Source organism: Microplitis demolitor, chromosome 10 (assembly GCF_026212275.2).
Source record: "Microplitis demolitor isolate Queensland-Clemson2020A chromosome 10, iyMicDemo2.1a, whole genome shotgun sequence".
NCBI lineage: Eukaryota > Metazoa > Arthropoda > Insecta > Hymenoptera > Braconidae > Microplitis > Microplitis demolitor.
Window position 1 is genome coordinate 17,034,355 of NC_068554.1, and position 11,673 is coordinate 17,046,027.

General features: G+C 33.3%; 2 protein-coding genes across 2 annotated transcripts; both read right to left on the reverse strand.

Annotated features, from left to right (window-relative positions):
• Positions 1 to 2,517: 2,517 nt before the first annotated feature.
• LOC103572940 (raf homolog serine/threonine-protein kinase Raf) lies at positions 2,518 to 7,964 on the reverse strand. The gene is made up of 2 exons (XM_008551754.3): positions 7,328 to 7,964; positions 2,518 to 5,195 (listed from the first exon to the last, which is right to left on the reverse strand). The coding sequence occupies exons 1-2, from the start codon at positions 7,871 to 7,873 to the stop codon at positions 3,474 to 3,476; spliced, it is 2,268 nt and encodes a 755-aa protein (XP_008549976.1). The 5' UTR covers positions 7,874 to 7,964; the 3' UTR covers positions 2,518 to 3,473.
• A 1,335-nt stretch (positions 7,965 to 9,299) lies between these two features.
• LOC103572939 (deoxynucleotidyltransferase terminal-interacting protein 2) lies at positions 9,300 to 11,172 on the reverse strand. Its single transcript, XM_008551753.3, has 2 exons — positions 10,995 to 11,172; positions 9,300 to 10,001 (listed from the first exon to the last, which is right to left on the reverse strand). The coding sequence occupies exons 1-2, from the start codon at positions 11,086 to 11,088 to the stop codon at positions 9,331 to 9,333; spliced, it is 765 nt and encodes a 254-aa protein (XP_008549975.1). The 5' UTR covers positions 11,089 to 11,172; the 3' UTR covers positions 9,300 to 9,330.
• Between the last annotated feature and the right edge of the window lie 501 nt (positions 11,173 to 11,673).

Genomic DNA, 11,673 nt, shown 5'->3' on the forward strand with positions numbered 1-11,673 from the left:
GAATTTTAAATTTCAAATGGGCGGGAAAAATTTTAAATGGGAGAATTTTGTTTTTTTTATTTTGACAAATGGAGACTAGTAAGTTTTTGGTGGGATTCTTGGAAATTTTAGGCGGGATGGATTTTGCAGTGGAACAATAAATTTTGAATTTGGGAAAAGAGAGATTTATTCACGGGGTAGAGTTAAAGAATAATGAGGTGGGTAGTTTGATTTAGAAGATGATTACACGAAGTTTGAGTACCCACATGATTAGTTTTTGAAAAGTTGGTTGTTAATTATTTTTTTCAAAAATTAATTAATTGAAAGATGGATAATTGTGATATTTTTGGAATATAGGGTTGTTGGTACTCATTCTACAGAAAATTGAATGTCCTTTTCAGAAATCTAAACGATTCTTATTTTTTTGAAATTTTCAAAATAAAAATAGTGAAATTTTATATGGAAAATTTGAAATACATTTTTTTTTTTAATCATGTGCTCAGAAAAATTCTGTATAAAATTTTCTGAAGTTTGAGTACCCACATGACCAGGTTTTAAAAATTTTTAAGTAAAGCAATTTTTTTCAAAATTAATTTTCATAAAAACGAGAAAATTTCAATATTTTAGAAATATAGGGTTGTCGGTACTCATTCTAGAGGATATTCCATGTATTTTTTTAAAATCCGGGAAATTTTTTTTTTTTTCAAATTTTCAAAAATTTAAATTTGAAAATTTTCTATGAACAATTAAAAATACATTTTTTTAAAAAATAAAGTTCACATTAGAACTCTGCACAAGATTTCCTAAAGTTTGAGTACCCACATGACCAGGTTTTAAAAATTTTTAAGGAAAGCCATTTTTTCAAAATTAATTTTCATAAAAACGAGAAAATTTCAATATTTTAGAAATATAGGGTTGTCGGTACTCATTCTAGAGGATATTCCATGTATTTTTTTAAAATCCGGGAAATTTTTTTTTTTTTCAAATTTTCAAAAATTTAAATTTGAAAATTTTCTATGAACAATTAAAAATACATTTTTTTAAAAAATAAAGTTCACATTAGAACTCTGCACAAGATTTCCTAAAGTTTGAGTACCCACATGACCAGGTTTTAAAAATTTTTAAGGAAAGCCATTTTTTCAAAATTAATTTTCATAAAAACGAGAAAATTACAATATTTTGGAAATATAGGGTTGTCGGTACTCATTCTAGAGGAAATTCCATGTATTTTTTTAAAATCCGGGAAATTTTTTTTTTTTTTCAAATTTTCAAAAATTTAAATTTGAAAATTTTCTATGAATAATTAAAAATACATTTTTTTAAAAAATAAAGTTCACATTAGAACTCTGCACAAGATTTCCTGAAGTTTGAGTACCCACATGACCAGGTTTTAAAAATTTTTAAGTAAAGCCATTTTTTTCAAAATTAATTTTCATAAAAACGAGAAAATTACAATATTTTGGAAATATAGGGTTGTCGGTACTCATTCTAGAGGAAATTCCATGTATTTTTTTAAAATCCGGGAAATTTTTTTTTTTTCAAATTTTCAAAAATTTAAATTTGAAAATTTTCTATGAATAATTAAAAATACATTTTTTTTTAAAATAAAGTTCACAATAGAACTCTGCACAAGATTTCCTGAAGTTTGAGTACCCACATGACCAGGTTTTAAAAATTTTTAAGTAAAGCCATTTTTTTCAAAATTAATTTTCATAAAAACGAGAAAATTACAATATTTTGGAAATATAGGGTTATCGGTACTCATTCTAGAGGAAATTCCATGTATTTTTTTAAAATCCGGGAAATTTTTTTTTTTTTCAAATTTTCAAAAATTAAAATTTGCAAATTTTTTATGAAAAATTAAAAATACATTTTTTTAAAAATTAAGTACACAAAAAAATTCTTCACAAGATTTCTTGAAGTTTGAGTACTCACATGACCAAGTTTCAAAAATTTATAAATCGTCATTTTTTTTTTTTCAATTAATTATTAAAAAAAAAAAAAAAGATAATTATGACTTTCTCTAAACATAGGGTTGTTGGTACTCATTCTACAGGAAATTTTATACTATCTTCAAAAATCGAAGAGATTTTTTTATTAAAATTTTTATTCACAAAAAAATTTTGAAAATCAATCGAACTCCAAAAAATTAAATTTTTTATAAAAAAAAAAAAAAAAAATTCACTTTCCGCTTTGGGGTAAAATTTCATGTAATATGAGTACCCACATTAATCTTTACGTAAAATAAAAAATTAAAATTTAAAAAAAATAAAAAAAAAACAAAAATTTCAAAATTGTATAAAAAAAACTTTCTTACCTTCAAAAGAACACGACGCCAAGTAAAATGAGTACCCACACCCCCACATTTACTCATCGTTACTCAAAACAAAAATGGCGTCTAATTAATTAATAAATAAATAATTAAAAAAAACTTACTGACCATCTTACCCAAACATGTCGAAGTTGGTACTCATTCAACAGGAAATTTTCTCAATTTTCCAGAAATGAAATCAAAATACAAAAAAACCAAAATTGCGAAGATTAAATTTTTTATTAATTAGTTTTGATGTTACATATCGACAACTGTTCATTTATTTATTTAAGTATCTCCACAGCAGTATTTATAATTTTTAAAACATTTAGCTATTCAGTCGGATCGCATAAATAAATAATAAATAAGACACCAGAATTTTTTTTTTTCATCGGAAACTTAAATCGACTTACATATTTTATAATTAATTAATTAACTTATTATCTAGCTTACATTAACCGCCACATCGATTAGGCCTTTTTTTTTAATCAATTAATTAATTAGTTTTATTTTTAATCGTAACACGAAGATTTAAAGAGTATGATTGGCAATTGAATTAATCCAAGTCCATTTATTCACTTAATTAATAATAATATATACATTTATGAAAACGCTTCTCCTTAATCTATAGTTTATTTTTCGACTTAATGATACGATCGAAAAAAATTTTACAGCATTTCATTAAAAATCACGAGCGCTTTCATACGAGTACCCACATGACCCACCTATTTTTACTTTCCACATTTTCAAAATTAAAAAAAAAATCAAAAACTCAAAAAAAATTTTTTTTTGTATATTTGTGCTTCCGATGCCGCGCGCTCTCAAACGAGTACCCACATGACCCACCTATTTTTACTTTCCACATTTTCAAAATTAAAAAAAAAATCAAAAACTCAAAAAAAATTTTGTTTTGTATATTTGTGCTCCCGATGCCGCGCGCTCTCAAACGAGTACCCACATGACCCACCTATTTTTACTTTCCACATTTTCAAAATTAAAAAAAAAATCAAAAACTCAAAAAAAATTTTTTTTTGTATATTTGTGCTCCCGATGCCGCGCGCTCTCAAAAGAGTACCCACATGACATATCTATTCTCACTTTGAATTTCACAAAAAAAAAAAAATAAAAAATGACCATTTTTGTGCAACAAATTAAATGCCCTCTGAGACGAGTACCCACATTCCTAAATATTACCTCCACTAGAAGAAAACTGAAATGTGGCCATTGGATAATTAACCGGAGACTTGGGCGACGGGCACGGGTATATATAATCATCAGACTGAACCCGAGCGCACCCTAAATTGGGCTCCGACTTACTTCGAGTGATTTTTGGCAGCCCTTGTAACAGACTTTCAATACTGGCAAGTATTTGTCGGAAAATGGGTCGATCGTCTCTTGAAAATTTGATGCAGTCCTCAATGAGCCTCCTGAGAGCCTTGGGCATATCGGGCCTCAGTTTATTCAAATCGGGTCTCAAATACCCCCTCCCTACCATGAACAAAATCTGGTCCTTGTTGTTGATATTGCAGTAGGGCAACTGGCCCGCGAACAATTCAAACAAGACGACCCCAAATGCGTAAACGTCTGACTGGAAACTGTAGGGATTTTCTTCCTGCATTCTAATGACTTCGGGCGCCATCCACAAGATGGAGCCAGTCGGTTGGTTGAACTGCTGTGAGCCAGACCATCTTGTCTTGGCAGTTGCCAGACCAAAGTCGCCGATTTTAACCGTCATGTCGTCGTGGAGAAAAATGTTGTTGGACTTGAGGTCGCGGTGGATTATATTTTTGGCATGGAGGTAGTCCATACCCTGGGCAGTCTGACGGCCGATCTCGATCTGGGTCGTAAAGGGAATTTCCGTTTCCTCGACGTGGAGCATTTTGTAGAGGGAAGAGCCCTCGCACCACTGGGTGACGATCGCCAGCTGGGGTTTGCTGACGCAGCCCATGAACAGCAGGATGTTGACGTGGCGGGTCTTCCTCAGGACCGCGACCTCGTTCTTAAAGGCCTGGAGCTGGGCAGTGGTGGGGATTTTGACATTCAAGGTCTTGATGGCGACGGGCCCGTGCCAGTGGGCCTTGTATACGGTCCCAAAACTACCGGATCCAATTCGGGCTCCAATGAGAATTTCGTCCGCGGGAATTTCCCAGTCTTCGATTGACTCACGGGGGGCCAGAAGATTCTTTGATGACTCGTCGGCGGAACGGGCACGTGGTCGTTTGGGCCTTAGGGTATTGGTGGGGGAAGCTTGGGTGGACTGGCTGTGCTTGGTGGGACTAGAGCCGGGGGAAATGGGGCCTTGGTTGTGGAGAACGGGCCGAGTTAGACTTTGGGACCGATAGTCCTCGAGCTCGCAGGGCTTGACGAGATTGAAGCAGACGTTGGGCGCCGAGCTGGACCGATCGTGCTGATTTAGGGTCCGGGGATGCCGTCGCGGGGCCAGTTGCGGGGCCATGTGCCGATTTAGGGCGTAGCTGGAGGGGAGCTGAAGAATTCCGGCTGTTGTTTCGGGATTGTGGGCCAGCAGAGCTTGGTAGTAAGCATCCTGCATGCGGGATTGGGTGCACAGGGCCGGGACTCCACCGGCGCAACGTTGATGGAACCGGTAATTGCATGTTCGGCAGTAGAATCCTTGGAAGAGAAGTTTACGGCAGCACTCACAGAACGCCAAGCTGAAGAAGGTCTTGCGGACAAAGTTGTGGCTTATTGAGGTTGTAATAGGAAACTTGTCAAGAATTTCTACCGATATTTCGTCGCACTCCAGGGATGAGATGTCTGTATCCCAGGGAATTGGGTATTTTGAGTCGTTGGCGCCCACTATGTAGACGCCACACATTTCGGTGGTGAGATTGCGAAGCTTCATTGCTTTTGCTAGAGCGTCTCGAAGAGCCATGCCTTCGCGGACCTGCAATTCAGAGTTTATTTATATAATGGCTGACGTTAAATGGTGTGGTTTTGAGGACGGGTCAAGGTTGGAAGGAAATTGGACACTGGGACTGGATTAGGGGGATCAATTGATGAAGTTTGAGTACCCACATCACTAGGTTCGGGTTTGAAAAAATAAGAAGGGTAAGTTGGGATTATGACCTATAAAACTTGGGTATAGTAATTTCTGGTTATTTATGAAAATAGTGACCAGTAGGTTCTAGGAATTGGGATTTTGTCAGTGTTTCAATTCGTCAGGCCCAGGAATTGGGATTTTCATGAAAGTAACGACCAGTAGGTCCCAGAAACTGGGAGTTTCTTAGAATCACGACTTTAAGGGCTAGAAAGGAACAATTTTCCGCAAGTATTGATTTAAATTGTGACCAATAAGTCCCAGGAATCGGAATTTTATGAAGGTAATGACTAGTAGGTCCCAAAAATTTGCATCTAATCAAAATAATGACCAGTAGGTCCCAGAAAGTAGGATTTTTAACAGAATTGTAGCCTGCGAGTCATAAAAATAATAAATCCCAATTATCATTTACCTTAATTACGACCAGTAGGGCCCAGAAACTAGGGTTTTATCAAAAAAATGACCAGTAGATCCCAGACATCAGGATTTTAATAAAAATTATAACCTACAGGACTTGAGAATAACAATTTCTAATTATTATTCATTTGAATTACGACCAGTAGGTCCTAGAAACTACGATTTCATCAAAATAATGATAGATAGGTCCCAGAAATCGGAATTTTATCAGAGTAATAACGAGCAGGTCTCAGAAAATTGGATTTGCATCCAAATTATGACCTACAGGGCTTGAGAATAATAATTCCCAGTTATTATTCACCTTGATTACGACCAGCAGGTCCCAAAAACTAGGATTTTTTCGAAATAATGGCCAGTAGGTCCCAGAAATTAGGATTTGCATCAATACTATAACCCACAGGACTTGAGAACAATAATTCCCAGTTATTATTTACCATGATTACGACCAGTAGGCCCGGAAACTAGGACTTTTTTAAAATAATGACCAGTAGGTCCCAGAAATTAGGATTTGCATCAATACTATAACCCACAGGACTTGAGAACATTAATTCCCAGTTATTATTTACCATGATTACGACCAGTAGGTCCCAAAACTAGGACTTTTTCAAAATAATGGCCAGTAGGTCCCAGAAATTAGGATTTGCATCAATACTATAACCCACAGGACTTGAGAATAATAATTCCCAGTTATTATTTACCATGATTACGACCAGTAGGTCCCAAAAACTAGGATTTTTTCAAAATAATAGCCAGTAAGTCCCAAAAATTGGAATTTTATTAAAGTAATGACTAGTAGGTCCAAAAAAGTAGGATTTTTATCAAAACTATGACCTCCAGGACTTTAGAACAATAATTCCCAGTTATTATTTACTATGATTACGACCAGTAGGTCCCAAAAACTAGGATTTTATCAAAATAATGGCCAGTAGGTCACAAAAATTGGAATTTCATTAAAATAATGACTAGTAAGTCCCAAAAAGTAGGATTTTTATCAAAACTATGACCTACAGGAATTGGGAATAATAATTCCCAGTTATCATTTACCTCAATTACGACCAGTAGGTCCCAAAAACTAGGATTTCCATTAAAAATACGACTTCCAGGGCTTAGAAATAATAAATCCTACTTACTATTCATCACAATCATGATTCTTTGGGTCAGGTTAATAATCCCATTGCTTATTCACCAGAATTCCAACTTATAAATACTGAGAACAATAATTCCCACTTACTATTTCCCAAAATTATTACCAAAAAATCCCAAGAATTAGGATTTTCCAAAAATAATTACCAGCATATCAAACCCAAGCCAAATTATCTTCCATTCATCAGAATGTTGATAAAAAATCCAAGATCTAGGATTTCCAGTGATCCATCAACCCATGAACTAGGATTTTATCAGCGTTTCCACTCCCAGGGCTTCAAAAAAAACAAAAATGAGCAACAGGACTCAGGACCTAAGACCAGGACCAAGGATCCACCAGTAACTCCTCGACCTCTGGTAAAAACAGTGACCAGGAATGACCTTAAATAGAAAAAAAACGGTGATAAAAATAAACTAACCTGGACACTAGTGCGTTGCTGGTTGGGCAAATGAGCTCTCAGCAAGGACCTCAGCGGCGTTCTGGGACACCGGTACCTCTCCAGCAGATCATCCTGGTACCCAGCAGCGCTGAGTCTGTCGATCAGCTGCTGCTGCTTGAGCTCCAGCTCGTGAAGTTTGCAAGTGAGCTCCGAGTACTCGGTCAGGTAAATAGGAGGCGGCTGGAGAAAGTTTGCGAACTTGCTGGTCAGCGCGTCGATGTTCTGTCTTGTCACGTTGATGACACTCTGGATGTTCTGTAGCTCGTCCAGTGAGCCGTTTGACCCGCACTCGTCCTCCAGGTCCTGGTGATCCTCAACCAGACGGGACATGATTTTTTGATCCTCAGGACGTACTTTGCTACGGATGCGACTGAAACTTGATAATATTCCTGAGGATTTTGACCCAAGGTAAGGACTTGCACCAGAGGATGACAATTCTGATGCATCTACTGGGTTATTATTATTTATTTTACTATTTATTGGACATGCTGCTGCTGTTATTTCCCGCGCACCAATCGCGGCCATAATTTGATCACAAAAATCATTTGAATTTTTTTTTTTTTACTTGGTTTTTTTTTTTTTTTATTTAGAATTTTATTGTTTTAATTATTTGGATCCAAGCTCTCGGTACAGTGTAATTTTATATACTATATATATATTTCAAATGTGTCATGGCGTAGTGACAATTTTTTACGCGCATGCGCGCTTTATGTCTAAGTGCGCAGACGCGGAATTTAAATGCGACATCTGACATTTAAAATTTGGCGGGAATTTGTTTTTTTAATGAAAAAATAGGAATTGTTGTTGATGATGATAATTAGGGGTAATTAGGGAGGAAAATTCGAAAAGTGGGTTTTTGTTTTAAATTTTAAAATTTGGCGGGTAAATTTTGTAAGGTTTTAATAATTTGTAATTTGAAAAGTTTGAGAGATTGATGAATGGGGAAGTGTTTAAATTAAAGGTGAGGGTGAGGAAAAAATTTTATGGGTATTTGATTGAGTTTCGATTAATAGTTTTCGAGATATCGATCTATATAGATAGAAAGATGTGTCAGATAAATAGAAATTGTAGAAATTTGAATTTTAAAAATTTGTAACTTCTAGAAAAATTGAAATTAAGGATCGGGATCGGGCTCAAATTAAAAGTGAGTCTTCAAGGAACAAATTTCATTAGGGTTTGGTTGAGTTTCAATTATTAGTTTTCGAGATATCGATCTGTGTAAATAAAAATTTATGTCAGATAAATAAAAATTCTAGAAATTTGAATTTAAAAAATTCATAACTTCTAGAAAAATTAAAATGAAGGATCTGGATCGGGCTCAAATTAAAGGTGAGTGTTCAAGGAACAAATTTGATTGATATTTGATTAAGTTTCGATCAATAGTTTTCGAGATATTAAATTTTAAAGTCGAATTTTTTCATTAAAATTTTCATTTCTTACTTTAAAAATTTGTAGCTTCTAGAAAAATTTAAATTCAGCCTCAGAATTGGGCTCAAATTAAAGGTGAGACCTCAAAAAACAAATTTCACTCCAATTAGATTAAGCTTCGATCAATAATTTTCGAGATATCGAATTTTTCACCCGATCACTATGAAATTAAAAAAAAAAAAAAATGCAATTTTGAAACTTTAAAAATCAATAACTTCTAAGCCAATAAAAATAAAAACCCGTTCTTGGTCTCATTTTAAAAAGCAAATCTTCAGCTACAATTTTTATCCCAACCATATTTTTCCTCGGTGACTGTTTCCCAAAATATTAAATTCCAAACGCGACTCAAAGTAAAAAATTTCAAATATCCCGGGCTAAAATTCAAACTTTAAAAATTCATAACTCGTAAACTATTTAAGATTAAGACTTTAGCCTGGTCTCAAATCAAAGCCCAGACTCCGAGCTACAATAAAACTTGGCTATCAATCAATTTAGTACCAACAGATCCTCAGAAATCAGCGAGTGAATTAAAAAATTTTTATTAATAATTACAATTATTTTTTTTTCTTAAGACGTTTCGCGCGGGCGTGAGCTTTCTTTAATCCAACTCCTTGCTCTTTAATAATCTCCTTGTACTTCTTCTTGTTATATTTAGCAAACTCAGCGTCAGCCATAAGCTCATCAACGAGAGTTCTCTTGCGTTCTTTGTTCGAAAGCCGCCCGCTGTAGAATTCAACCGGCGAGTCAACGACTTTTCCAATCTGGAAGTACTTGGGCAGCGCCTTGATGTCATTCTTCTTGTAAAAGTGCTTGGGATCAAGAACAGACCGCATCTGGATCACCTGGAGATCGTGTCTGATTTCTGGAGTCATTTCTGTTGCTGGCATATTGAACCATTTGGAGCCTTTGGTTTTTTCCCGCTCGCGCTTACGCTCGATTGCCTGCCGCCTTCTGCTGATTTCGTACCTCGGCACCGTCTCCAGTTGCTCGAACCCTGGACCGACTACTGCCTTCTTAAGACATTCTTTTATTTCTTTCTCTACTGGATCCTCGGAAGTTTTATCAGCAACGGGAACTTTTAATTCTTTATTTTGAATTTTCCCGCGAACTTTTGAATTTTTTGACGACTCGTTCCATCCCATAAATGAATCCAATTCCTCTATGTCTATTTCTCTGGAGTTTTTTAATTTTTTAGGCTTCTCGACATCCTCAGGTATTTCGAAACCTAGAAATTATTTTTTTATTAGTAATTTGTATAAAAAAAAAAAATTGTTTTGTGATAATTAAAATTTTATTTTAGATTTTTGGAAATTGTGACGTAGGATTTGAGTCTAGATAAAAAATGATAAGGACCTTTTTTGTAGAGACTTCAATTTCCTACAAATTTTTACTGAAATGTTTTTATCGTAACTTTGATAGTTTACTCAGAAATCGTAATTTCTTCAATAAAAAACTTTTAGAAATTTTATTTAGTTTCTAAATTCGGAGTTCCGTACTTGCAAGTGTAATTACAAGATAAGTAATGAGTTTTTTGAAAAAGTCATAAGGACTTTTTTTGTAGAGAATTTAATTTCCAACAAATTTTCACTTAGATGTTTTTATCGTAACTTTGATAGTTAACTCAGAAATTGTAATTTTTTAAATGAAAAACTTTTAGAAATTTTATTTAGTTTCTAAATTCGGAGTTCCGTACTTGCAAGTGTAATTACAGGAAAAGTAATGAGTTTTTTGAAAAAGTCATAAGGACTTTTTTTGTAGAGAATTTAGTTTCCTACAAATTTTCACTGAGATGTTTTCATCGTAACTTTAATAGTTAACTCAGAAATTTTAATTTTTTAAATAAAAAACTTTTAGAAATTTTATTTAGTTTCTAAATTCGGAGTTACGTACTTGCAAGTGTAATTACAAGATAAGTAATGAGTTTTTTGAAAAAGTCATAAGGACCTTTTTTGTAGAGAATTTAATTTCCTACAAATTTGCTCCTTATCATTTTTACCGTATCTCCAATAAATAACCTAGAAATAAAATTTAAAATTAAAAAAATTTCTGTTCAAAGAAATGATTGACTTTTACCTAAAAAAAAAAATTAAATTAATTAGTTTCCAATAGAATAATAATTAAATTTATTGATAACAGTGTTAATAAGTAATTAAATACAATAATTAGTTATAAATTCTAACCTTAAATGAAAGTTTTAAGTGATGAAATAAAGACTTACTGAAATTATCAAAGTCGAGCTCGTCGTCGCTGTCAATAAATTGACTTTTACTTAAATTATTTTCTTCTCCTTGTGTGTCAATTATAAAATTCATTTTATTTATTTAGTAATTAATCATTCACGTAATTAACAGTAAAAATATAAATAAAAATGTGACGGCCTCAGTATTTTTTTACTCCTAGTGGAAAAAAAGGGAATTAAATTTTTGTTCTCTGATCGTGAATTTTAGCGGGAAAATTTGAATATTTAAAAATATTAAATTAAAATTTAATTACAAAATAATTAATGGTAATAAATTAATTTAAAAAAATTAAAGGTTTTTTAAAATTTTAAGTGACAGCTGAAAAATTGAATTTCAAAATTTTATATCTAAGAAACTATTGATCAAAAGTTAAAATAATATCAATGAAAATTGAAACTAAGGGTCTCAACTTTAATTAGAGTCTAATTATGAGTCTTAATAATAATTATTTTACAAGCTATTCATTTTTTTAAGTTCAAATTTCAAGTTTGGTCTAAAAAATTTTTTTATTTAAATTTACGCTCATGTTTAAAATTCGATATCTCGAAAACTAATGATCGAAACTCAATTAAACACTGATGAAATTTGTTCCTTGAACTCCCACTTTTAATTTGAGCCTGATTCCGATCCTTAATTTCAATTTTTCTAGAAGTTATG